This window comes from Vulpes lagopus, chromosome 14, assembly GCF_018345385.1.
Source record: "Vulpes lagopus strain Blue_001 chromosome 14, ASM1834538v1, whole genome shotgun sequence".
Taxonomy (NCBI): Eukaryota; Metazoa; Chordata; class Mammalia; order Carnivora; family Canidae; genus Vulpes; species Vulpes lagopus.
Window position 1 is genome coordinate 30,965,708 of NC_054837.1, and position 27,218 is coordinate 30,992,925.

General features: G+C 43.5%; 1 protein-coding gene across 5 annotated transcripts in view; it reads left to right on the forward strand.

Annotated features, from left to right (window-relative positions):
* Window positions 1–22,564, forward strand: part of ZNF664 (zinc finger protein 664) — a 43,699-nt gene extending 21,135 nt beyond the window's left edge. For 4 of the 5 annotated variants that reach the window (XM_041728360.1, XM_041728358.1, XM_041728359.1 and 1 more), the window contains exons 3-4: window positions 18,403–18,468; window positions 18,575–22,564. In XM_041728360.1, coding sequence (XP_041584294.1) covers window positions 19,171–19,956 — 786 coding nt within the window. In that variant the 5' untranslated portion in view covers window positions 18,403–18,468; window positions 18,575–19,170 and the 3' untranslated portion in view covers window positions 19,957–22,564. Of the gene's footprint in view, window positions 1–14,391; window positions 14,477–18,402; window positions 18,469–18,574 lie in introns of all 5 variants that reach the window. The other variant, XM_041728361.1, reaches the window with a different exon arrangement.
* Window positions 22,565–27,218: the final 4,654 nt, after the last annotated feature.

Genomic DNA, 27,218 nt, shown 5'->3' on the forward strand with positions numbered 1-27,218 from the left:
AAGTGCTCTTCTTTGAGCCAGCCATTGTACTTTGCTTTGCAACCTGGTATATCTCCCATTTAAACATAATATGATATAATCAATAGAAGTTTTAAAAATATGCCTGTGTATATCTAATACAAATATATTTAACATAAGTGTAATGTGTCTAGATTTAATAAAATTAATTTTTATTACTTTTTCAAGGATATTCTTAAACGAAGCTTTTATTTAGTTTTAAACTGAGTCTGTAGAAATGAAAAATATAATTGACTACTAGCACTGTTTGGTGCCTCTGTCTTAGGATTTCATATGAGGAGCCTAAGGAGTCCACAGTTTTACCAACAAATGCTTTTGCATCCTCAGCTCAAATCTCAACATAGTGAAAAAAGCAGTATCTTAGCATTATTTTGAAGATCACTTTGATCTTGTTTTGTAAGGGTTTTGGAAGTCTGAAGAGTCTTCAGACAATATTTTAAGAACTGTTGGTCTAGGAAAATAACTGGAAAGAACTGAGATTACTTTTTCTAAGAGTTTGGGCAAATTGTTCAGTATCCCATGCTCACAAATTAGTTTTTTTGCTTTTTGTTTTTGCAGGAGTCTCAACTTGTGGCTGTTGGCCTGATTTCAGCCTGTTGGTGTCTTATTTGTAGGAATTTGAATGCTTTACTTAAAGGGAGAGCAGCCAGAAAGGGCCCACTAGACCCTTATGTCTCAAGCCAGACAACTGCCCATATTTATATTACGTGTCTGACCCCCAAAAGTGTTTGACATCATGCCCCTTGCTGGAGTACAGTTCTGTTTAGGATGAACCAGGCCAGGTGTTAGGCTCTCAGCATGTTATATTAAGAGCTTCAGACCTGGTGTGAGTCAGGAAACAATGGGAAGGATGTGTGTGGGTAATTTAGAGCATACTGTAAAAATTTCTGTGGATGGGAGGAAGGAGATGGCAGAGTTAGAAAAAAAGGAAGAAGAGGTAGATACCACAGCATACCTAGCTTATTCTAAGCTAGGTATTGGATAAAAGAGGAGTCTTTAGGGAAAGGAATTTCTTTGTTATTCTGTAGCTGATATTTATTCTTAGCATTTTCCCTCACTCAGGAAAGGATCTAAATAAAATCTGAAGCCATTTAATCGGACACCCACCTGGACAACATTTGGCTATGTCCTGTGAGATAAACATAATGCTATATGCTTGTAACTCAGCAGTTTTTGCTTTTGCTCAGTAGTGAGCAAAATGGACCCATTCCCTGCCTTCATAGAGCTCTTGTCTGGACGAGTGTTAATCAACAGAGATGATTGTGAGAAGCATGTTGAAAGCAAGGATCTAGGTCAGAGAGTGCTGAGCTCATGTAGTTAGGAACTATTTGACCTGGGAGCATAACTAGGGAGATGAAGCATACCTGTTATGGTGAAGGCAGTGATGGCAGTGGACTATTTGCATATCCAGGGATCCAAGTAAGGTAGGTAGTACAGACCTATTTTACAGACAGGAAGCTGGTGCTCAGGTAGTTTAAGAAATGGTCTGAGAACACACTGGTAACATTAGGAATAGAATTTGAGCAGTGATCTGTGGGCCTGCTATGTATTTAACCACAGTGTAATATTGCCACAAGCCCTGTCCCCTTTTGGGGAGTTAGAAGTCACGTAGGGTGTTTTTGTTTTCTTACAGTTTACAAAGGATGTTTTCACATTCAGTATGAGACATTAATTAGGCACTTGAAAAGAACTACACTGATCCTTTGGATCACTGCTTCACAAACTTTCCTGTGTGTTAGTCTCAGGTTATAATCTCCTGGGGTTTTTGCTAAAATGCAGTTTCTGAATAAGTAGGTTGGGGCGGGGCCTGGGGTTCTGCATTTCTGACCAGCTCCTAAGGCTGATAATGCTGGTCTGTAGGTCCCTTTTTGAAATCAGGTTTCCAGAGCCAATTTTCCTTTTCCACATGGTCTGTCTTCATGATGTGAATGTTGATCCCAGTCACTTTAAGCTTTGGAGAGGGAGAACTGAAGTGGTAGTGGCTGCTTAGAACCCTTTGTCACGGACACCTGGGTGGCTCAGCTTTTGAGCATTTGCCTTCGGCTTAGGGCATAATCCTGGAGTTTCAGGATCTCCCAACATCAGGCTTCCCGCATGGAGCCTGCTTCTCCCTCTGCTTGTGTCTCTGCCTCTCTTTCTGTGTCTCTCATGAATAAATAACATCTTAAAAAAAAAACCCTTTGTCAGTTAGGGTTGCTTATTAATCAGCAGCAGAGAAGGGCTCTGGCTAATTTAGGGTAAGAAGGGATTATAGAATTGAAGACTAGGTGGAAGAGGCTAGTAGCGTTAGAGGGTCATGATAGTGCGAACTGCTCGAACATATGTCCTGGGCCATCACTGGGCTGCCTGGAAGAGCTCCATTGTTTACTCCTCAGGGCACTAGGAGAGAAGGTCTGGGGTGAACTTAGATCCACTCCTGGCCCCATGACTACTGAATAGTGATGAGGAGTCCTGGGGCCTGGGCTTTGACCATGGGAGGATAGGGCATCCGAATTTATTGACCCAGCAGTGCTGCTTAGGAGGGAGAGGTGTAACCCTAGCAGGAAGCGACAGTGCAGTTTGGAAAGGGAGTGGCAACTGGGAGGTGATTAAGGGACTGTGTTCAGTGTGAGTTCCTGAAGCCGCCTCAGTTAGCAGTGCAAACTCCCTGTGTTTAGCAGGTAGGCAGATTGAGGAAAGAAAAAAGATAGTATTTACTGAGCCTTGTGCATTGTCTTCCTTCGCTTTTGTGACGACCTTAGGAGATAGAGATTTGAGGAAATTGAGTCTCAGACTCGGATAACTTGCTTAAGTCAGACTGTTAGAAGGTGGAAAAGCTGCATATTATGTATTTAATGTAACCAAAGTTGGTAGAAACTGCTACTTCTTGGGGGAGAAGGCTGCTTTAAATGGGCTGAGCATGGGATTCCTGGGTGGCGCAGCGGTTTGGCGCCTGCCTTTGGCCCAGGGCACGATCCTGGAGACCCGGGATCAAATCCCACGTCGGGCTCCCGGTGCATGGAGCCTGCTTCTCCCTCTGCCTGTGTCTCTGCCTCTCTCTCTATCTCTCTGTGACTATCATAAATAAATAAAAATTAAAAAAAAAATAAATGGGCTGAGCATTTTAAGGGGTGGTGGAATTTGGCGAGATCGTGTATGCATGCAGGGAGCTGAGGTGCTTGGTGTTTCAAGATCTCAGAGGTAAAATGCTTTCAAGAACAAATTGCTGAGTTGATGGTAGGTTTTTGTGGTTTGATGTATATAGAGGAAGAGTGGAATCTTTTTTCCTTTTAAAATACTTTCTGGTGATCAGACCTTGTGGGTTAGACCTGAGCTCTTTCATACCCTCGGTCCCCTAGAGGGCACATAGTATTAAGGATCTCTGCTGGGTGATTCTTTGACAGGGTTTATGGTGATTTAGGAGATGTTAATATCATTGTTGCTATGGAAAGGGAAGTGGCATGGCCAAATGAATGGGTCTTGCATACACATACCATGAGATGCCCCAGATTATTCCAGTCTGTGGCACATAGGCAGCCTTTGTCTTGGTTATATAGGGATGGGCCTTGTTCCTTTACTGAACAGGCACTAAGGAGAGGCTCCTGCAATTGATGGTCAAAGCAGAAGCTGTGCTTCAATTATAAAGTTTTCCCTGACTAAATTTTATCTTATTTCCAGATGGAACATTTCTTTTCCATTCCTGCCCACTTCCCTTTGATTTTGGATCTTAAAATTTTATTCTAAGAAAGTATCCTTTCCCATCATACACAAAACCATAATTTGGTAGAGCCAAGAAAGGCTTAAAGCTCTTCTCAAGGCCACAGGGGTCACAATAGATACAGGCTACATTTTAACTCAGGCCAGTCTGCCGTGAAATCTGTGCTTGCTCTCTTTTTACCATGTTGCCCACCGTGTGTATGTGTGTGTATGTATGTAAGTAAATAAGTATATATGAGACTTTTGGTGGGAGTTAAAGACTGTATGTACCATTTATGGATTTATTTCCCCTGGAAGTTGGAGCAAAGAGGAAACTATTGGGAAAGAAAGGAAAAAATTAAGATTTTTCTGTAAGATGTAATCTCTTGAGTAAAAGAATGTAAATGAAATGCGTAACTTGTATTCTTCTAAAGTAAGCACAAGTGAAATGACTCCAGGTTTTTATAGAGTGAAAAGGGTTTGGATCAGTGTGAAATACGCATGCCACATTCCACATCCCACATCCCAGAAGAATAAACAAATGTCCGTGTGTGTGTGTGTGGGGGGGGGGGGGGTTCCTGACAGAGATCAATGGGGGGAGATGTTACTGTAAGCATCCATGTCCTTGTGTTAGTTTCTATAGCTAGCGGTTTCTTGGGCTGTAGCTTCCGATGGCTCTAACAGTGTGCCACCAGTTGAGTGGCTAAAAACAGCAGAAATGTATTCGATTCTGGAAGCCAGAAGTCTGAAATCAAGGTGTCAGCAGGGTATCAGCAGGCTTATACTCCGTCTGAAGACTCTAGGGAAGAATCCTTTGCCTGTTCGAGCTTTTGGTGGTTGCCAGCAATTCTTGGCTTAGCTTGTAGACATGTCTCTCTAATCTTTGCCTCCATCTCCCCACCTTTTTCTAACCCCTATGTACCTATGCTTGTCTGAATTTCTCTTTCCTTTCTCTTATGAAGACACCAGTCATTGGACTCAGGGCCCACCCTAATCTAGTATGACTTCATCTAAGTAATTACATCTGCAAAGACCATATTTCCTAATAAGATCACACCCTGAAGTTCTAGGTGGACATGAATTTTTGGGAGACCATATTCAACCTAGGACACTTTGTTCTGCCAATTTCTGGTTAACCCAACCTGACATTGACAAGTTCATACTGGAATGAATTTCAGCACTTGGTGCTGCAATTTAGAAGATGGGGTTGTGGCTGTTGATTGTCGATTGGAGTACAGTGGAAGGGAGACTCAGAGACAGTGTGGGTTTCTGAGGGAACAGACATGTTGAGTGCAGTAAGGACTTCAAGTTAAATCTTTACATGATTTTTAGAAACCACATTAGAAGAGAGTGTTCTCTAGTCCAGAAACTGAACTAGCATTTCCAGGAGGAGTGTTTAAAGGCCAGATTCACCTCCCACTAGAAATGCAGCTACACCCCAGCCCACTCAGGAACTAATGTCCTCGTGGAACTTGGTTTCCCACCTCCAGTGGGACCTTTACCATACTTCCCATCCCCTCCCATGTGTGTATGAATCCCATCCTTTCTTCACTCTTAGGGGCCTTGGTAGTCTCATGCCATCCTGTTTTTCTTAAGATGGAGTTCTGGCTTTATAGGAGCCCACTACTACATGGGTGTCTTGCAACTGAAATGGTTTTATTTTCTCAAGAATAAGTCCTAAAAAAAAAAAAAAAAGTTGTTAGCACTTAAAGTGTTCCTCTTACTTGCAGGATCCTGTTGATGTGTGACTCCTGCTTTTGCCCCACCTTCTGCCTTATACATGCTGAACTTTCACTTCCTAGGGTTTGTCATGCTGTCTCTAGACACCTGCCATTCCCTAGGCTAGAACCCTTCTGCCCTTCTACTCTTTGTGGGTAACCCAGTTTGTCCTTTGGATTTCAGTGTAGAAGGAGAGTCTACTAGAAGTCTTCCTTGTCATGCTGAGACTAGTTAGGATGTCCCTTGTGTAGGCAGCTGTGTCCACAGGACACATATAGAGGCTCTAAAAAGCACAGTTCACATGATAGTGGGCCTGTCACCTTCCCCTCCTAGTTTGTAAACCACATGAATGCAGAAGCCATGGCTGTTTTGTTCATCATAGGATTCTTTAGAGCTTAGCCCAGTGCCTGACAAATATTGGAAACTAAATAAATGTTTGTAGAACTTATGCCTATGGGTCTATATGCTTTGACCCTATATCTAACTGCTCACCGTCTAGGATGGCTGCCTCAGTAACACTTTTCTTGTAGGTCTGCTTCTGGGTGGAGAATTACTTACATATCAGACACTAAACATGGCACAAGCCAACATGTATTAAGGGAACTGGGAACACAAGTTTCTTATAAAACACTTCCTAGTAATTAAGGAACCTAGAAGTTGATTTGGATTCCTTACATTTCACAGTTACTAGTCTAGTGCCTCAGCATCTGAGCTAGTGCTGATCATCTTTGTTGGAGAGCCTTCTCCAGATCCCCTGACACACATGCCTGCTCCGCACATGTGAGGAAGATTAATCATGTGGCCACTTCAGCCCATTGCAGTTGGTGGTGGTTATTTTTGGGTGAGTGTGTGGAGGCATAGACATATCTTCTTCCCTGTTCTTCTTTTGTTTCAGTCCTTCCAAGAAAGTGTGCCTTGTCCCTTGGAGGGAAAAAACTATAACCTGCATGTTCTGACAGATCTAGTTCTGGATGGGATGTTCGTTTGATCTCTGCTGAAAGATGCAACCCACAAATGAAAGAGTCTGCTACTACAGAGTGGGATTATTTATACTTTATACTTCATGTTCTATAGGAAGTCTTGCAACCCTAAAATTATAGAAAGACCAGTAGTACTTTCTAAGTTTCTTATAGTCGGAGTAGTTGTATTTTCTCAGAAACAAGAAAAGAGGTAATTCTTATTTGAGTTTATGACAAAATAATTGCATAATTATTTTCAATGACTAGATTTCCTGAGCCAGCAGTCTGAATTTCAGAGAATACATTCAAGATGAGAAAGAAAAACTCAGTTGAGAGAGGAATGGTGTAGAGATGCACTGTGAACAGGATCATGGGCACTTCTTCCCCTGGAAAAGGAGAAAGAAGTGGGCCTGGGCAGTGTGTGTGCATTTGAGCTTTGGTGGTGGGAGGGAAGGGAATGCTCTGATGCGCTCTGTCTTCTCCCTGAGAAGTGGTGATCTCGGGACCATCTGCTGGGAGGGAAGGGAGAGGTGGAGTCAGAGGGAAGCTGCAGGCAAGGAGGGCTACTGGCATTCCAGCAGCCCTCAAGGCTCAGTTGAAGTTGTTGATGGGAAAACCTTGGTGGTTTTATGACTTTACCTGTCAGCATTCAAAGGCCAAAATTTCTTTTGGAATAGGCAGTGATTTCTTGCAGGTAGACAGCCACATTGTCCTTTTATCATTCCCATTTGGCTAAAACCCAGTCCTGCAGGCACTCATCCATCTACCTTCCTTACACAGCACCTGAATGACAAGCCCATGACCGCCTCCCATGCTTCTCTGGTCACTCCACTCTCCTACTCTGCACACAACCATTTCAGACCCTCTCTGCACTCCCAAGCTTCCGAGCACCCATTTACCCTCTCCTTCTCTTTCTGCAGATGGCCTTGCTTCCTGCTCACTGAGCAACTTCCCGCTCTCTCCCACCACTTGCCTCCTCCCTCTGCCAATGGAGGGCTGGCTTTCCCCCTCTCAGGTGGACTCTCTGATTCTCCACAGGCCTTTCCAGGAATTCTTTTCTCCCATACTTTGCCTTTCCCTTTCAGTGGAATTCTTCCCATTTCTGTTTCTTTCCTAAACTTTTCCTGGAAGCATAACTATAGACAGCCCCAAACTGCAAGGGATAGCTTGATGAGTGTTCACAGCTCTGAAGTAAATACACCTGTGTAAACCAGCACACAGCTTAGGGAGCCATGTGGTCAGGACTCTCGAGCTCCTTTACTCCTTACCAGTCGTAGCTCCTCTGCCTTCTCTGTTCCTAAGAGGGTAGACTAGCTTTGCCAGTTTTGAACTCTGTAAGTGGAACCATGCAGGATGTACTCTTAACCTTGGAGGGTCCTTTTCACTTCTTACCTGGCACTTTCTCTGGAGGTGACGTCATTCCAGCCTCTGCTTCAGTTACCCTCTACATGTTAATGGCTCACAAATTTGTATTTTATAAAGTGCTGACATCTTATCAAAGTGCCATTTCCGTCCATCCAGCAACTGTCCTTGACATCTGCTCTTGGATATTATAGATGTCTGAAATTGAAGTCATGATCTTAATCTCCAAACTGAGGTCTTTCCTGAGTTTCCTGTCTTAGTGAATGGCTCCACCTCCACCCAGTTATTCAAACAGAAAACCTAGGGGTCATCCTTGGCATTTCCTTTTTCCCTCACTCATTGTATTCAGTTCACTAATCTGACCGATTTTTCTTTCCTAAATATGCCTTAAAATCATCTGCTAAAATCTTTTTATCTCTACACCACTGCTTTGATGCAGGTTACCATCCTTTCTATCCTAGGCTACTAAGTAAGATAATCTCTAGTGTGTTCACCCCCAAGTACCCTTGCTTTCCTCTCATTTGTTACTCTTAACGCCACTGCTTTGGGGTGGTCTTCTCTGACCCTCCTGACCACGTCAGCCCCATCGTCCTTACAGTCACGGGTTCTCAGAGCACCGTCCAAGGCCGCTTCACAGCACTTAGCATAGTTTGGGTTTACATTTCTTGTGGACATCTTTGATGAGGTCTGCCTCCCTGCTGGACTGTAGTTTCTACATAGGAGGGGTCTAAGTGTGTTCATGCTGTTGAGGGTACTCAACATACTCGCTAAACGTTTGTTGCTTGGTGCTCCATGGAAGACAGAAGGAGTCTTAGATGTTCACTAAGGTCACTGGTTCTCTACAGTTGTTGCTGGTTGGGAGCTGGCACTCGAGACTGGGCGAGGAAGACAGCAGACAAGGAAATGCATCCCTGAATACACAAACTAACTCAGGCAGCTGTCGGTAAAGGACAGTGAAGAAAGTCCAGCATAACCCTGTGCTGGGAGAGCCTGCAGGGTAGGAGGTGAATCAGTCTAAAGTGGTTGATGGAGCACCGCCCTCTGAGACGCCCTAACTGCTGAGAAGACGCCAGCTCCCAGAGGATTGGGGAGATGCGTGGGCAGGGGAGCATTTGAGGCGCTGAGGGGGAGCAGGCTTGACGAGTTAGAAGACTGGAAAGGGAACCAGTGAAGTGATGTGTAGTGTGCAAGAGGGTGTGGGGGTGAGATTGGATATCCCACATGTGCCCTGGAGAAAGGAGTGTGCACTTTAAAGAGCAGTGGAGGGCTGAAGCAGGGCGTGGCGTGGTTTAAAACAGTGGGTTGACGACTTGTGGAGGCACAGGAGTAAAGCCGAGAGATGGCCGATTGAGCAGCTGTGGGCTTTGTCTGAGATTGGTTGAGGTTGGCTGTTGTGGCCGTGGAGACAGGGCCAGGCAAGTGGACAGAAGTCATGGAGGGAGGTAGATGCAGGGAAGAGGAAGTGAGAAGAGCTCCCTGTGTGGACATCCCTGGGCTGAGAGAGTGAGGAGGGAGCAAGCTGAGGGCTTGGGTTTGGGGGTGCTGTTTGTCATGTAATCCTGGGCTGGAAGTAAAAGTTGGGAGCCAACCTCAGGATGGCATTTTAGCTCAGGTAACTGGGTGAGACTGAAAGCTTGAAGAGAAGTTATAGACTTGGAAAATAAGGGAGGCCCTCATTAGAGCCCTGTAGCACCCCTCCATTTTAGAAGTTCAAGCAGAGGAGGAGTGTCCAGTAAAGGAAACAAGGAGTGGCTAGTGAGGGAGCAGGACAGCTGGCAAGGAGCCATGATACAAGCCACAGAAGTTATGTCATGTGGTCCCACCTAGTAGACAAGGACAGTGCCCATTGGATTTGGCGATGTGGAGATTGCAACAGCCTGGATAAGAGTGGTTTTCAGGAAAGAGTACAGACAGAAACCTGATTGAGAGAATGTGAAGCATGAAGATCCCGAGAAGTTTTACCGTGAAAGAGAGTGGGTATTTGGCTGATAGGTAGTGTAGGGCTGTGGGATCACAGAGAAGTTTGTTTCAGGAAGGGGGATCTAGAACATTTTTGTGTGGGAATGGACCACTATGTAGGATGAAATTGTTGATGGTAAAGAGAATCATCACAGGATTTAATTTGGAGAAGGCCTCAGGAGGTGCTGACTGCACCAGTGGAAGGACTGGCTCGTGAGGAGCAGGGCACTCTGCTGCAGGAGGCACGTAGGTGCAGATGCAGCCAGCTCCAGGATCACCTATGGCAAAATGAGGACACTGCTATCAAGTTGCTTCTGTTTTCTCAATTATTGTGGCAGGTTCTCAGCCCCAAGAGAGGGAGGTGGAGGAGGTATAGGAGATTCGAGGAAAAAAGAAGGTACCAGGGGCATTGCTATTACAACTGCAAAGAAGCAATTGGTAATACTGGGAAGTGTGAACTAGAGACTTACAGAGGAGTTTGTGAAGGCCTATTGCCTATTTGAGGTTTGTCATCATGGATTCAGTAAAGGCTGGCATCATTTAGCTGCTCAGGTGCCTGCATGGACAGGTGGAGAACTGGATTTAAGAAGGTTGGGGTGTTACTAAAATGGTATAACAGGGAGAAGGTGACAAGAGAGCTAGCAGTGAATGCAGGAAAGGAGCTCTCTCAGTGGACGGATGGGGAGGGAAGCAACTGACGGGAGAAATGTGGAAAGGTTAGTGCTTGTGAATCTCCAGGCAAAGGATCCAGTTAGCTGGCAGGGGCCAAAGCACCGGGTGGTCAGAGTGTGGGTAGCTTGAATGGATTTTAGAGATGGTGGTATTGTTACTGGTGATGACAGAGCTGAGGTATGGTTTTGGAATGGTGGTGCAAGAGAAGGGTGGGGCAGTGAGAGGGGTGGGGCCTCAGAGTCTGCGCCAGGAGAGGAAATGGGAGGAGAAGGCAGACAGGGTCTGATTAGTGGAACAGAAAACCATGAAAAGCAGACTGGAGGTCCTCTGGGAACAAAGGAAAGATGCTGTCGGATTAGCAGAGTCAGAAAGCTGGAAGGACAGGGTATTGTGGTCAAATGATAGGGTTTCCCTAGAGACGGGTCAGCTGCTAATTCATGTGTACGGGAGCATCCTTGTCTCCGTGCAGGGATGTGCCTCTGGGGTTCCTTGGGTTAGTGATATCCCTGCTGGCAGAATCATTGTAGCTCTGTGATTCCACAGGCTGGTGTGTATCTGTCTCCTGGCTTCAGATCTTCGTTACAGGCATCTCATAAGCAAAGGCTTACTGGTTTTCTTTCTTTTTCTTATGGGAAATTTCAGATAAACTTAAAAAGTAAAGAAATAACAAAATGTACCCCTGTGTGTACCCTTCACCCAAGTTCAAACCCATTGTTGTCTGCTGTTGTTGCTTCATGTGCTCCTTTACTTCTTTGTTCACATGAGAAGCAGCCTGTTAGGTTTTGTGGGTGACTCCATATTGGGTATCAGCATCTCACTGGTAACATAGCACTGGTGCAGCCAGCATTTGAGAAGGAAGAATGTACATAATACAGATGTCTGTCCTTGGCCTCCAAACCTCTTGCTCCTTCATATTTTGACTGACTGATGGCATAGAAAACTCTTTGTGTGTGTGCACACGTGTGTGTGTGTGTGATAGGCTAGTGTATCTACATTATCCTGATTTAAATAATCAGTTGCAAAATTGTGCCTACTATTCTAAGACTAAGTAGAAATATACTTTTAAATCCCTTCCATCCTTTGCGTTGAACTTCATTCACACAGCGTCTGCCCTGCATCTTCATTCCCCAGTCTTTCCAAGGCAACCTGTCCCATCCCCATACCAGACCCTCTCCCTCACCAGCGCCCACCCTTGCTCTGTTGCCACCGCTGAGAAGACATGGTCCTCAGGCTCTCTGGCTCTGGGCTGCTATCCACTGGCATGCCTTTCTGGAGGCCAATGTTCTCATGAGTCTGGCTGGGAGGTTTTAGTGGCTCTGCAGTGATTGTCTCTCCATTGTCACCGGTGCCACTGCCAGCTGTCTGTGTCTCTGTAGTTCCTGTGTCACAGCCTCCTCCAGAACAGCACCACAAAGTGCTATGCAGCATCTGGCCTCACACATGTGTGCAGACTGCTTGTTCTTGGCTGCTTGTTACTGTAGGAACAGAACTAGATTTTTCTCCCTTGCTGAGTCAGTGTATTAGTCTTGATTTTATGTCTAGCTTGTATGGAGTATGGTCCAGCCTTCTGGAACATCAGTCACAGTGCCCCAACCTTCCCCTCTGTGGTTGAATGGCTGGCATTCCTCTAATGCCTTCTGTCTTCTTGGCACCCAAGGTCCCTGTGGGATGCTTTCTGTCCATGTGTCACAGTCATTTGCATCTCTGTTCTCCAACACCTGCTCTGTGGAGACTGGGTCCTTCTACTTTGAGTTCTCAGATTACAACCATAGGATCATTTTAACAAGAAATTCATGAAAAACTAGTGCACTCTTCCCCCCCCCCCCCAGGCAAAACAGCATTTTTTTTGGTCTGCCGTATAAAGAAGAGTAATATATGGAAGAGGTGTATGCAAAAGTGTGTTTAATCTCGCTTTTAAAATACACATCCACTCCTCCCAGCAGAGCATCATGAGCTTCTTCTAGGGCCAAAGGACTGTTTATCTGTATTCTGCTTCAGACTCAGGCTGAAGTTTGGGAAGAAAATCAATGTCCTCTGTCCTTCTTCTTGACATTTGCCCCCTGCAGGTGTGACCAGAGAGGGCTCCTTCCGCCACAGTACAGGGGTCCTGTGTGTCTCCCATGGCCTCAGGCTGTGGTTCAGTGTTAGCATTGCCTCACAGCCTAGGTTGAGGAGTACTTGTCCTGAGCAACCCTCAAAGGGAGCCAAGCTCTATCCTCCCAGCTATGAATCCTGTACCTCCACCTACAGATGGCCCTTCCCAATGCCAAGCTCAGAGCTTCTATGCTATCAGGACAATTTCTCTGTATTTAGGACTCATTTTGTACTTTTTCATATCTTAGCATCAGGTATTTTTTTTTTATTTTTACTTAAATTCAGTTTGCCAACATATAACACTCAGTGCTCATCTCATCATGTGCCCTCCTTAGTACCTGTTACCCAGTTACCCCATACCCCCACCTACCCCCCCTTCTGCAACCCTTTGTTTCCCAGAGTTAGGAGTCTCTCATGGTTTGTCTCTGTCTCTAATTTTTCCCTACTTAGTTTCCCTCCTTTCCCTTTTGGTCCCTTTCACTATTATATTCTGCATATGAGTGAAACCATATGATAATCATCTTTCTCTGATTGAGTTATTTCACTCAGCATAATATCCTTCAGCTCTATCCACGTTGATGTTTAAATGGTAAATATTGTTTCTGATAACTGAGTTATATTCCATTGTATATATAGACCACATCTTCTTTATCCATTCATCTGCCAAAGGATATCGTGGCTCCTCCACATGTTTGGCTATTGTGGACATTGCTGCTATGAACTTTGAGGTGCAGGTATCCCATCGTTTCACTACATTTGTATCTTTAGTGTAAATATCCAGCAGTGCCATTGCTGGGTCATAGGGTAACTCTATTTTTAAAACAGCTCCACACTGTTTTCCAGAGTGACTGCACCAGCTTGCATCCCCACCAACAATGCAAGAGGGTTTCCCTTTCTCCACATCCTCTCCAACATTTGTTGTTTCCTATCTTGTTAATTTTAGCATCAGGTATTTATTTACTGATCCCTCATTTTTTAAAAAAGATTTATTTATTTATTTATTCACAAGAGACAGAGAGAGGCGCAGACACAGGCAGAAGGAGGAGCAGGCTCCATGCAGGGAGCCCGATGCGGGACTCAGTCCCGGGTCTCCAGGATCATGCCCTGGGCCGAAGGCGGCACTAGACCGCTGAGCCACCCAGGCTGCCTTGATCCCTCATTTTTAGCTGTAGTGACAGGTTAGTAGTGATTTGGATATTCCTTTTTGTCACAATGTTTAAATGAGGCAGAGATTCTAGTGGATATAAGAAACCATATCATATGGTTTTAATGGAAGATGGGGACTTCATGAACTAAATTGAAGCAGTTTTCTCTCAATTCTCAGCAAACTCTTCCTCTTTGAGCAGCTCTTCCCCACTGTAGGTTGAATCCCCATACTACTGGGGGGCACTCCTGAGGTCTCATGGAGAGACTAAATGTTGCCCTGAGCAGTGCCAGGAGACCTCAGGGCAAGGCTCCTTCCTCTGGGGTCAGAAAGGTGGTCCTGTGGTCTTACAGTCTGTCCCTTTCAAACCTCTTCTAGGATATTGGCTATGAGACATGTTTTGAATGAGAGAATCTTGGCAACACGTGCATTTGTGATTTGTAGGATTTTGTAGCTCATATCTGCTCCCTTACTTTCTAGTCTCCTTTATACGTATGGGCGCAGTGGGGCAAATGATGTTTAAGAAGGTTAATGGTAGGGATCCTTTTTACTGTTGTTTGTCCTGCTGTTCTTTAGTTGGTAACATGAGAAATTGGCTGGAGTTTATCTTGCTTTATCTTTTTTTTTCCTTTTTCCTGCATAGTGTAGGTTACCCTACCCCCACTCCCACAATGGGGTAAGACTTACAGGTATGTCTGAGCATTTTTACCTAGAAGGAATGGTAATTGATTCCCCCTTGGAAACTCTGGTGGGAGTTCATGTAGGAATTTTGTGTCCTTGAACTTCAAGGTGGAGTTTTTGCCCTCTGAGCAGAGTCTGTCTCTCCTGTGACCAGTCTCGATGGATGCCCTGACCCTCACTGCTTCATTTCCAGGTGAGGCGAGCCCTGTAGTGTCTGGGTTGGCTGATGAGGGACAGAGGGTGGAGTGTGGCACTGTGCCTTTGTCCTCCACTTGTCCCTGCCCTGAAGCCATGGACTCCTCTCTCCCCAGGGACATCTGTGATGCTGTGCACATTCTTATGTGCTCAGAGTTGGTTAGAGAAGTTAGCTGTTTGGGAGATCATATTTGTTTAGTTCAGTTTCCTGTCTATACAGTGTACCTGGTTCTGGTTGCAAGAGGAGCAGGAAAAGACTGTCTTCTTGATCTTTTCATCTCCTGTATTCTCTAATCAGTAGTGCTTCTCAGCATTAACCGATTTTTTTTATCCTAAAAAACTTCAGATACATACAGAAGTACATTTTATTTATCATTTATCCATCATTATGTATCCATTACTTAGCTTTAATAGTGACCATGTTTTTGCCACATTTTAGTGTCCTTTTTTACTTTTTTATTTTCCTGAAGCATTTGAAGACCCAGCGCCCACCCATCTATTGTCACTTCATTCCTGCAAACGTCATTATACATCTCTGAGAACACTGACATTTGTTTATATGGTTCTAGTGGCATTAGCATGTCTAACACAGTTGGCCACATTTCTTGTACAATGTGATACCCCATCCCTAATCATGTTTCCTCACTTGTCTCCTTTCAGCAGCTGGCTTATTGGAATCAGATGCCAAAGAAGGTCCTCATGTTACATTTGATTGTTAGGTGTTGAGTCTCTTTGGAGTAGCTCTCCCTTAGGCCTCCCCGTTTCCAGGCCATTTACTTATTGGGACAACAGGCAACTGTCCTCTGGACAGGCTTTATACTTTGATATTTTTCTGCTTGATTCCTGGCATTTTTTTCTATCCCTCCTTACTCCCTTTAAATAAAAATAATGTCTAGAATCTTGGTTAGGTCCTGGTTCAATCTTTTGGCAAGAATATTTTAGAATGATGCTGTATGTTTCCTATCACATTGCACTGGGGGCACACAGGTCTGGTTGCTCCTCTTTTGAGTTATGCTAAAATTGGTGAGTGGGTTTAGGTGATAACAGCCTGATCCTTGCAATGTAAAGTTCCTGCTCATGGTCAGGTATTTCATTAGGATTATACATTTACTAGCGGGGTTGTGCATTACCTCAAAAGATAGTTCACAGAGGGGTGCCTGGATGGCATAGTCAGGTATTTAGCTCTTGATTGCAGATCAGATTGTGATCTCAGGGTTGTGAGATTGAGCCTTACATTGGGCTCCATGCTCAGTGGGATGTCTGCTTGAGATTCTCTCTCTTCTTCTTTCTCTGCCCCTCTCCTCCACCATCGCTCTCTAAAATAAAGAAATCTTTTTAAAAAGTTCTTAGGGTAAAGATAGGATGGAGGCATATTTCTTTCCTCTCAAATGCCAATTTTTGTAAAATTGGGTAAAAAGTAGCCTAGTTATTTCCAGTTTTGTTCAATGCCTTGAATCTTTGTCCCTGTGTATGTCTGTCCTTCTCTTTCTCTCTCTGCTCTCCTCTACCCCCATTCCTCACCCCTGAGATCATTGTGAACTCCTGAAGTTTTGTATATTTAATTTGTTTCAGTAGATTGGGTTCATTATTCCTTTTGTTGGTCAGTTGTCCCATTTTTGGCCAATGGGAGTCTTTCATAAATTGGCATTGGTGTTTCTTTGGCATGACTCTCTTGCTCTCTCGCTTTCTGGAATAATGAGATGTCCTGGGCTTATTTTGTAGAATGCTGTTCTGGCCTTGAAATCAGCTGCTCCTCCAAGGATCCCTGTGTCTTTTGGTGGAGAAGGGTATTTAAGGGAAGGGTGTTTTCCTGTTGGTTGTCATTGCTACTAAGTCTTTTTAGTGGATAGAGCTAAAAAAGGACATGAATTCAAACTGATAAATCAACTTTTATGTTGGATGATTTTTTTCCCTTAACTTTGATTTTATGTTTGTATTTGGTTTGTCTTATATTGACTTTTTGTTCCTAACAACCTTAACAAAATTACTTATTACTTAATCTTAGTTTATGAACACACCAGTGTTGTTATAGCTAACAGACTATTGAAAGAAGTTTGATTTCTTTGCAGCTTTTTTTGTTGACAGAATATGTCCTTCTATATATAGCATGCTGTCCTTAGATGCCATTTGTGGATGTTAACAGCTTAAAAATTAATTTTCTTCTCTTCATTTGTTTTAAGATTCTACTTATTATTCTCCTGCTTTTGATTTTATTTTTGGAATATATATAAACATGTTTCCAAAGCCAAAACTACATAACAAGGTACATTCAGAAAAGTTTTACTTCATCTTTGCTCCTTTATCTTCCACAGATAACTGCTTACATTTGGTTTTGTGTTGTCCTCCTTGGGAATTTGTGCACGTCATATGAACAAATACATACATTTACATTTGCATCCCTGCTTTGTCCAAAAGTCAACATATTATATATATATGCTGTTCTGTCTTGTCTTGATCCCTACATGGTAGACTGGGGTTTGCTCCACTTCATTGCAGAGTGTTCTTCCTCATTCCTTGTTTTTGAGCAGCTAAGCAGCATTTTACTATGAGGAAGTACTAGAGTTGATTGGAGTCCCCACCGATAGGCCTGAGTTTGTCTGCAGTTTTGCTGTGACAGGTTCTGCCTCAATGAATTACTTAGGACATCAGTCACTTCCTGTTTTTGCTAATGTATCTTGGGATGTATCTCTAGAAGTGTGGTTATAGAATAAAGGATAAGTGCATATATAATTTTTCTAGCCACTGACTATATTTTTGCTGAATTTTGGGCATCTGGTTCAATTTCATAATCCTAACATTTCCACTTAAAAGCAGTCCAATTTATTTTGCTACTTTAATGTTGAAGAGTTCTCCTCATTTGCTCACTACCCTGTCTTTATATGGAACATACTATTGAAAGTGTTACTTTAAGAAGGTCTGTTGATGTCATTTAATTAATTAATTGAAGTATCACTTACTTACTGATTATAGCATACAAGAGATGAAAAGATTGTTAAAATATAGTCCTAAACCTCACAGGAGTTCAAAATAGAGTATTTTGGGATTTATTTTATTTTCTGATCATTCTATTTGTTGTATATTTCATCTCATGTTAGTTGTCAAAACACGGGTAGTAGGGCACTGGGAAATGTGCCTTTTACCAGAGTGAATGAAGCATGATATGTCTGCTGGAGGAGAGAGGGTGTCCTAAAATATTCTGTAGATGCATTCAACAAATATTAATTGAACACCTCCCTTTCACTGAAATGGAACAGTGAGCAACATACAGAGTTCCTTCCTCATGGCATTTACATCCCAGTACAGGAGATGTGTCAAAGACCAAGGAACAATAAGATGATTACAAGTTCTATATGCTTCGAAGGAATCAAGCAAGAAATTAAAATAGTCTCAGCCAGGGACCTTCTTCAGGTAAGGGAGGGGCAGCTGACACAGCAAGCCACACACCAGGTTGGGAAGAAAGCATTTCAGGCACCAGCTTGAGGTGTTGAGGACTGAAACAGAAGGCACAGCAAGGTGTGGGAGAGAGTGGAGACAAGGTCATGCAGAGCCTTGAGTTTTCGCTGAAGGGTTTGGAATTTAAGTACCTCAGGAAACCACTGAGGACAATACAGTAAGGGAATGACATTCAATACCAATATGTCATATATTTATTCTTTCTATAGATTGGAAGGCTACTCAAATGGGATGTTTTAGTTCTAAAGCAAACCTTGTCCTTTCTGAAATTCAAAGCAGATACAGTTTCCCTTCTTGCTCCTTTATGTAGGACAGCTAGCTGCTCCTCATATTCAGGTCTTCTGAGTATTTCTTTTCTTTTTCAATAATATTCCCTTGATGTTGTTTAGATAATTACAATAAGTGGTTATGAATGGATTATATATTTGGGCTATGAACAGGAGCATGATATCTACAAATTCTCTTCTTCAGACCTGCAAATCCAAGAGATACATCTCTCTGGACGATAAGAGAGCTTCTTCCTCAAGATCAAAAAAGGTCTGTATTGCTTGCTGTCACATTTATATGAAATTAATTATGGAACCAATACCAATTTTCTCTAAAAGAGGCATTTTCAACATATTTACTTATGTTTCTGTTACAGGAGACTGGAGTGAGATCCATGTAGGGAATCCCCAGGAGGAAGGATTGGCACACCTGGAACCCGAGGAGCTTGCTTCCTGGGAAGGCTCCTGTCTGATGTGTAGGAGACAGAATGTCCTACTGACTCTTCAAAGGGAGGCTCCAGGGGATCGAGACCAACACGCAGTATCTCACTCTCCACCACTGGGGACACTGTACAGTCCTTTTTCTAGAAGTGGAAAGTACGAGATTGTTCTACAAAAGGAAGATTCCAGGGGCTTAAAAACACAGAGGTTTGCACCTTGGGAGCCCCTTGGAATGTTGACAACTCAGGATCTAAAGGAAAGTTCTGTGTTAATGAGTTACAGAATTCACGTGGAAGTAAATGTCACTTTATGATCAATAATAATACTGAGTGAGGAGCACTATGCAGGAAGAAATCTTCCATAGAAAGACAGGCAGGGAGAAGCTTAGGCCAACCTTAGACCTACCTAATAGAGCAAGCTTGAGATAAACTGCCAGAATGGCCAAATAAGAGACTCTATGAAATAGCAATCCTGTAACTATAATAGTCATACAGAAATTTTCTCCTCTAAATCACGATACCAAATAGGAAAAATGATCTACAAGTGCCCCATGTGTAGGGAATTTTTCTCTGAGAGAGCAGATCTTTTTATGCATCAGAAAATTCACACTGCTGAGAAGCCCCATAAATGTGACAAGTGTGACAAGGGTTTCTTTCATATATCAGAACTTCATATTCATTGGAGAGACCACACAGGAGAGAAGGTCTATAAATGTGATGATTGTGGTAAGGATTTTAGTACTACAACAAAACTTAACAGACATAAGAAAATCCACACAGTGGAGAAGCCCTATAAATGCTATGAGTGTGGCAAAGCCTTCAATTGGAGCTCACATCTTCAAATTCACATGAGAGTTCATACAGGTGAGAAACCCTATGTCTGTAGTGAGTGTGGAAGGGGCTTTAGTAATAGTTCAAACCTCTGCATGCATCAGAGAGTCCACACCGGAGAGAAACCCTTTAAATGTGAAGAGTGTGGGAAGGCCTTCAGGCACACTTCTAGCCTCTGCATGCATCAGAGAGTTCACACAGGAGAGAAGCCCTATAAATGTTATGAGTGTGGGAAGGCCTTCAGCCAGAGCTCGAGCCTCTGCATCCATCAGAGAGTACACACTGGGGAGAAGCCCTACAGATGTTGTGGGTGTGGGAAGGCCTTCAGCCAGAGCTCGAGTCTCTGCATCCACCAGAGAGTGCACACTGGGGAGAAACCTTTTAAATGTGATGAGTGTGGGAAGGCCTTCAGTCAGAGCACCAGCCTCTGCATCCACCAGAGAGTGCACACAAAGGAGAGAAACCATCTCAAAATATCAGTTATATAGAGCGTTTTGCTAAGATTTAAAAATCTTGAAACCCATAAGTGCCACTAGGAAGGAAACCCTGTAAATACCTACATTGACCCAAGAAATTTTTGCAGCAAGCCCCAGCAGGACATTCTTTTTGAAGAGGCATATGTGAGGTTGGGTTTTTTTTTGATTCATGCCACGTGTGTTCCACAACTTGACTTTAAATCTGGAATCCCTCTGAGTGTCTGCCCAAGATGGGCTGTAAGTCCCAGTCATGGGTGTATGTTTCCTGGGATTTGGGCATGATGCCTCAGTAGTGGGAAATGACACAGGAAACTATCATTGCCTAGCCTCCTGAGTCACCATCTGTCTACACTTTACCTAAACCTTACCCCAGACATCGCCCCCTTCAGGAGCTCATGCCCTTCCTTCTCTCGATTCAGGCATACTGGCTAATGCATTTGAAATGCAAAGCTCCCACAAAGACAGTGTTCTGGTATTTCTGAGGTTATTCCGTGGTTCAGCTCCTACATATTGTTCCATATATCCCATTACTTCTGACCCCACTTTACCTGTATGTCTTCACAGTACCCGTAAATATCCACCCCTTCCTAGATGGCATTAAATCTCATTTTAGATTTTAGGTGACTCATAATTTCCATTCACTTGGCCCATCAGAGAAATCACTGGCAGACATACATGCCCTTGAACTTTTCTTGAACTTTGTTTTAAACATGTTGTGGATTCTACTAATCACTGTGTCTCTATGTTAGACTTAATTTTCTAGTGGCTACATCACATATTTTTAACTTGAATTTTTTTGGAAATAGCTGAATGTAAATAGGAAGAAGCAAGGAAGCAAAGTTGGAACTTCTCTCCATCCAGAACTGCCCTCTTGGGCTCCTTTTGCATGGAGCTCCTTTTACCAGCTAGGGGAGACTGTAGGAGAAGATGGTGGGAGGAGTCACTAATATTTAGTCTCTGTTTCTGTAATTTGGGGCAGTAATGTGTGTGTAGGAGTCCTCGATACCTTCATTGAGGATTATGTATCCCTTCATTTTTAGGCATGAATGTCTATGTCACTCACTCTCTCCTTTCCTTTCTTCATTCATTCAACAAGTATTTATTGAACACCTCCTATGTGCCAGGCACTGTGCTAGGTGCTGGGAATACCACTAAGACAGACAAGGGCCCTACTCTCATGGAGTTTACTTCTGGTGGAGGAGACAAAGGATACGCAAGTAAGCAAATACATAATGTAGTTTGAGATAGTGATTAAGTGCTATGAAGAAAATAAACTAGGGTGATGATTTAGAGTGGGGGTGGGGTGGGGGTGGGGCATCATTAGCGGTCAGGGAAGGCCTTTCTGAGGGGGGCATTGGAGTGAAGCGCACAAGGCTGGGAGCATTGCTGGTCAGCCCTGCTGTTGTGTTTAGGAGCAGAAGGCGGCCCGGTGCTAGGGTGGAGCGAGCCACAGGGAGGGGAGAGATACTGAGCTGCTCAGTATCCCGTCGTTTATAGGCCCCTTTTTTTGTTTATAGGCCCTTTTTTCTTTTTCTTTCTTTCTTTCCTTTCCTTTTATTTCCTTTTGTTTTCTTTCTTTTTTCTTTTCTTTTCTTTTCTTTTATTGTGGCTAGATTGATATTAAAAACTCATGTGGAAGAACTCAAGGAATGTATAGAAGACCAAAAGTCCCCAATGACAAGAACAAAAAGCAACTAATTTTTAACTTTGTTTCTCTTCTCATTCCTGTTTCCATTGATTCCCACATGTAGTCCTTATGCTCAGGAAGTCTTGGGGGAAGTTAAGGATCTTTGAAGCTCTGAAATGGGTGAGCAGGTTCATGGTGTCTGTCAACTGTCTTAAGAGGTTGGGAATGAACTACCCTAAATAGTCATCAAAATACTGAAACAAAGCTTGATTTTCTCTTCATATTTGAATTAATTTCTTCTGTTTGACTGGAAGGGGTTTTTGTGTACCTGAAACCTCAAGGCGTAAAGGAGATTTAAAAGGAGCACATAATTTAAAGGATGGGCCACGAAACTAGAGATGGGCTTTGGGGATAAATGTGTTCCTCTCTGGATTCTCATCCAGACAGCTATGTTCACAGCCTTTGGGAAGTCCCTTCTCCTGCGTGTCCTCCTTGACCAGGAGAGGGCCAGCCTAGTTCCTGGGTGAAGCCCCTTCCAGGCCTGACACCCTCGACTACGATTTACTGTAGTGTCTTACCCTCGTCCATGTCACGGTAGCCTGCGGCATTAGAGAACCGCCTAGACTTTTAGTTGGTAGAGAGACAGCTGAAATATCATCAGTAGGATTTTAGTTTTAGGAAAAATCGGTTTGATTTCTAGCTTTATTACTATTAGGTGTGTGAGCTTGGGCAGATTGCCTAATCGTTGAGTCTAGTTTTCTCACAAAATGAGGACATTAGGCTAAATGATTTCCGAGTTTCCAGCTAGTCCTAGAGTTCTATATTTCTACATAGTTGAATTATTTTATCATGCTGTTGCTGGGGAATATGACTAACACTTTTGAAGCTACTAATTTTATGTCGAGCTTTAAAGTCCATAATTGTTATCTTCGGAAAATATTATTTGACCTACAGTATGTCCAAATCAATTTAATAAAATCACTTTATAACAGGGTTCTGTGCTTCACATGTAGTTGTGTGAATTCAGGGGTCATCTGTGTGTGTGTGTGTGTGTGTGGTTTGGCTTGTGTATTATGCCTAGGGTGACCATATAATTTAATGTCCAACTGGGCTTTTAAGAGTAAAGGGGTGCTGTTAATGAGGACCGCAGGCCTGAACTGGGAATGTCCCAATGAAGCAGGTTGTAAGGACACCCCGGCCCAAGAGTCACAACCCAGGCAAGTAAGAAATGACTAAATTGCACCATGAATTCTTCAGAGGAGTTGCGAGGTCTGTGGCAAATGGGAAAGCGTGCCTAACTGAAGGGATGGCCCTACTGGGCTGTAGCTGTTTGTCTCCATGGTAGAATATAGGCCAGAAGTTCCCACACATTCTGCTCATTTAAGGGAAAACCAGCTGGATTTTTACATAAAGTTTAGGGATTTTTGAGTGTTGGCAACAAATTCACATTCCCTATGCGACCCATCTTGGTCATTTGTATTACCTGCCTCGTGCCTGTAGGCTTTTATTTCACTTTGCAAAGACCAGCTCTGGTCCTCTGATCACTGTGGCCCGCCTCCTGGTAAGGTGTTAACATAATTCTTGGGTTTAGCTGTGGTGACCGTATTCCGTGCCACAGGCTTCAGCACGGGTTCTGGCGTCTGCTGGCTTTGAGGGGCAAGTCTACATCCTGCTCCCACATCAAGGCAGAAGCAGTCCAAATTGGCCTTTCTGACAGGTTTTGGGAAGAGAGGTCACATGTGAGCTCATGTGTCCCCCATTGAGTCACTCTGGGTGCCTGCTAAGATTCCACAGTTTCTGACTTGGGACCCTGAATACATGGCAGATTGCACCTCTAAGAACTGTCAGATCAAAGAGCCACAAACATCCAGATGGTCTACTGTAGGGACCAGGGGCACCCAGGCCTGTCACAGACCACCCTGAGGAAGTTGTCGGATTCTTTAGTGTTGTGCGAACCTGGACATGATGCCTTCTGAGGGACTTCCCAACTCTTGGTTCTGTTATCCTAAAAAATGTTCAGTTGTTAAACAGTTTTTCTGTACAGCTTGCTATTATTCTCAGGCATTTGAAAAAAACAGGTGAACAGAAAGCCAAAAGTCAGAAGGCCTCAATGGTGGAATCAAGCCTGAGGGGAGAGGTGGGGGAAAGGTTGCTGCCATCACTGGCAGGAGCCGAATATAAATAGCATCGCTAAGTTAAGATAGAGTTAGCGAGAGATGGGGAGAATGACGTTGGCAGAGCTATGACTCTGTGACTTATGCAGCTTCCTAGCTTCCCCAATCCTCAGGTTTCTTACCTATAAAATGGTAAGTTGCATATTACCTAACTTGTAAAGTATTTGGAAGGACTAAACAAACCTACATAAAGTGCCTAGTATGTAGTAATACAAGGGGAGGAAAACAATTCCCATTGCCTATTAAGGAAGATGGGTCCCCTTATTTGGAGTTCTCTTGTTCTGCTGAACCACACTGTATTGGGTTTGGACATCTAAATTTGGGGGTAGATCCTAGAGAGAGCTGAATTGCTTCATGTGAGTAGAGCCAGCAGAACATGACTCTCCCAGGGTAGTATGGAACAAGAAAAGAGAGGATCCCTGGGTTTAGCGCCTGCTTTTGGCCCAGGGCGCAATCCTGTAGTCCCGGAATTGAGTCCCGCATCAGGCTCCCGGCATGGAGCCTGCTTCTCCCTCCTCCTGTGTCTCTGCCTCTCTCTCTCTCTCTCTCTCTCTCTCTCTCTCTCTCTCTATGTCTATCATGAATGAATGAATGAATGAATAAATAAATAAGTTTTTAAAGATTAAAAAAACAATAAAAGAGAATTGGAAAGGTAATTGAAAGAGAGAGACCTAGAGGTTTCATAGATGAACCCTTCTGACCTCAGAATCCCTCCTTAAAGTCTTGGGATGCTTGGTCGAGTGGATTGCTCAAGAAACTGGAAGGACCGAGTGCTGTCTCCCAGCTGGAATGGGCTACAGCATCTGTACTACAATAAAAATAAATGTTTGAGCCAGAAGAGGGTAGCCACGAGACCAGGAGCTCCAAGGGGTGCAGAGAAGCCTTTAGGAGAGTTTTAAGCTGCCATAGGCTGTGTTTACCCAAACCCTGACAGGGTGGGGAGGCCTCTAGGTATCTTTGTTACTACTCGTAGTATGCATAGGTAGAATACTTTGAAGATCATGAGTAAACTGGGACATATTTTTATTTAATTTTTTTAAAGATTTATTTGTTTATGATAGAGGCAGAGACAAAGGAGGAGGGATAAGCAGGCTCCATGCCAGGAGTCCGACGTGGGACTCGATCCCGGGACTCCAGGATCACACCCTGAGCCAGAAGCAGGCGCTAAACCACTGAGCCACCCAGGGATCCCCTAAACTGGGACATATTTTTAATCATTCCCATAGTAGGCACACGAGCAAATCCAAAGATGCCAGGGCCTTGTGTTTATGATCTACATCAGGGAGAGTTTGGCGTAGATCTCAATGGAAGGTGACCGTCATACCAAAGCACTTTTGTTGCTCAGATTTAGGCACATGCAAACGAAATACAATGTTAAGAGTAGAATAATAGCATATAAAGATTGCTTTTATTGGTTTCCAGGTGAATTTATGCATTTTATAGACTCTGTCTTATGTGTACCTTGCCCGTTATATTTACTAAACAATCCTGAAAATGAGTTCACTTAGAGGCTTCCCCTCCTCCTCTGGGCTGGTCCTGGTCCAGGTCATCTCTGCATCAAGAATTACTGTGGGAGTGTTGTGTTTGGAGAGATTTTAAACCTGGTATCTATAGATGAGTTTCAGAGAGGTCTCAAACCTTCTTAAGTTGTATGCAGAATTTTGTGTATATGTGGGTATATGCATTTTTCTAGGAAGAGGGGCTTTCCCAGAACGTGTGACTCTAATCTAGTGTAAAGTGTAAGCTAGTGTAAAGAGCACTAGTTGAGGAAAACTATCTGATTTAGCCATGTGGTTATTGGCTGCTCAGTCGCCATAGGGGAAGGAGCTTCAGAATTCAAAACAGAGGTGGGTCCACTGAAACAAGTCGAGAACTTTGGGTATGATAAATGGAAGAAAAAATACCACACAGTGCTGTGTTGTAAAAAAGGAGAGAAGGCCTTTGGCATCAGACAAAAGATACATATGCGTGTATTGTTGCACTGGATATAACGGATCAGCTGTGTTATGGTATCATGTAATGTGCTTAAGAGAAAAGTTCTGTGAGCAGTGTATGGAAGGTGAGAACCATGAGGGGTTTCAGAAGCTGGAAGGAGTTGGCTGTGTGGAAACCCCGCAGCTAACAACAGAGTTTGCATCTTGGTTGCAAAGAAGGTCATTCTTGATGTAACAGTTGGAGTGAGGTCCCCAGTGCTGGTGTGGGTTGTATTTAGATTCTCAAATAAACCTAATCTGTCACTTGGTATTGTGTTCTCCATGTTTAATTTCTATGTCCCACTTGCCTACAGTACAGAATTAAGGTAATACGTCTTTGTTAACATTTAAGTCTGTCACCTCGAGCCTTCATCCTGTCTCCAGAGTGTCCGCCTTACACCTGGCACTCCTCTGTCCTAATGTGCCACCCTCCTCCCTTTCTGAGGTAAGCTTGAGACCCACAGGGATTAGTCCAGAGCATAAGTCCTGTCTCTGTCCCATGGAGAGCGAGCAGGAGGTTGTGACTAGGGTAGCAGCCTGCCATGTTTCTCTGTAGCTGTCATGGCCATGCCGTTACTGCCAATGACCACTTTTGGAGAAAACCAAATTCTCTGAGTTACATACCAGGACAGATCAAGAGCACAGTGTAAAACAAGATGGTAGGAGTAAAATTAAACACAATACTAATCATAGAAAACATGAATGGGTTAAATTCTACCCTTTACAGACATTTTCAAGTTAAATTAGAAGCTTCACCACAGCTATGTGAATAGGTTGATTTTAAGAGACCACCTGTAGGAAGTGACATGAAGCCTGAAAGAATGGAAAAACTCCAGAAAAGCCTCACAAAGAGGACACAAATGGTGATAGCATTGTCCATCAAAGTAGAATGCAAGGTAAATGGCATCGATTTATGAGATTTGTCAAGAAGATAGTTAACTGTGCTTTTTATTTTGCTAACATAGCTTTGAGAGATAGTTTATGTTTTTAGAAATATGATGAGAAAGTTAGTATCCCTAGTGGCAGTAGGCTCTATTCTCAGAAATCTGCAAATCAACTAGATTAAGAAGGATCTAAGTCCTCGATTGGCTTTAACAACGATCTGTCAATTGTGAACTGTATGCCAATAAGCCTTCTTGGAACATTCATGAAAATTGACCTCACCAAATTCCAGAATGTGGAATATCCCCCAGGTCACATTCTCGGACTATAAAACAAGCATCAAAGTCGCTGAGAAAGAGCCAAAAATCCTGTCCACTTGGAAATAAAGCACAACAGAACATTATCTTCCCTCTCCACATTAACAGAGTCTAAAGCAAAGCATGTCCACATTATCAGAGACGAGTGACCATGATGGCATCACATAATGCATCTTGGTAGATGGGACCAAGATGAGTGAACTGTTCCTTTAAATTCTTTTATTAGGGCAGCCCGGGTGGTTCAGGGTTTAGCGCCACCTTCAGCCCAGGGCGTGATCCTGGAGACCCGGGAGGGAGTCCC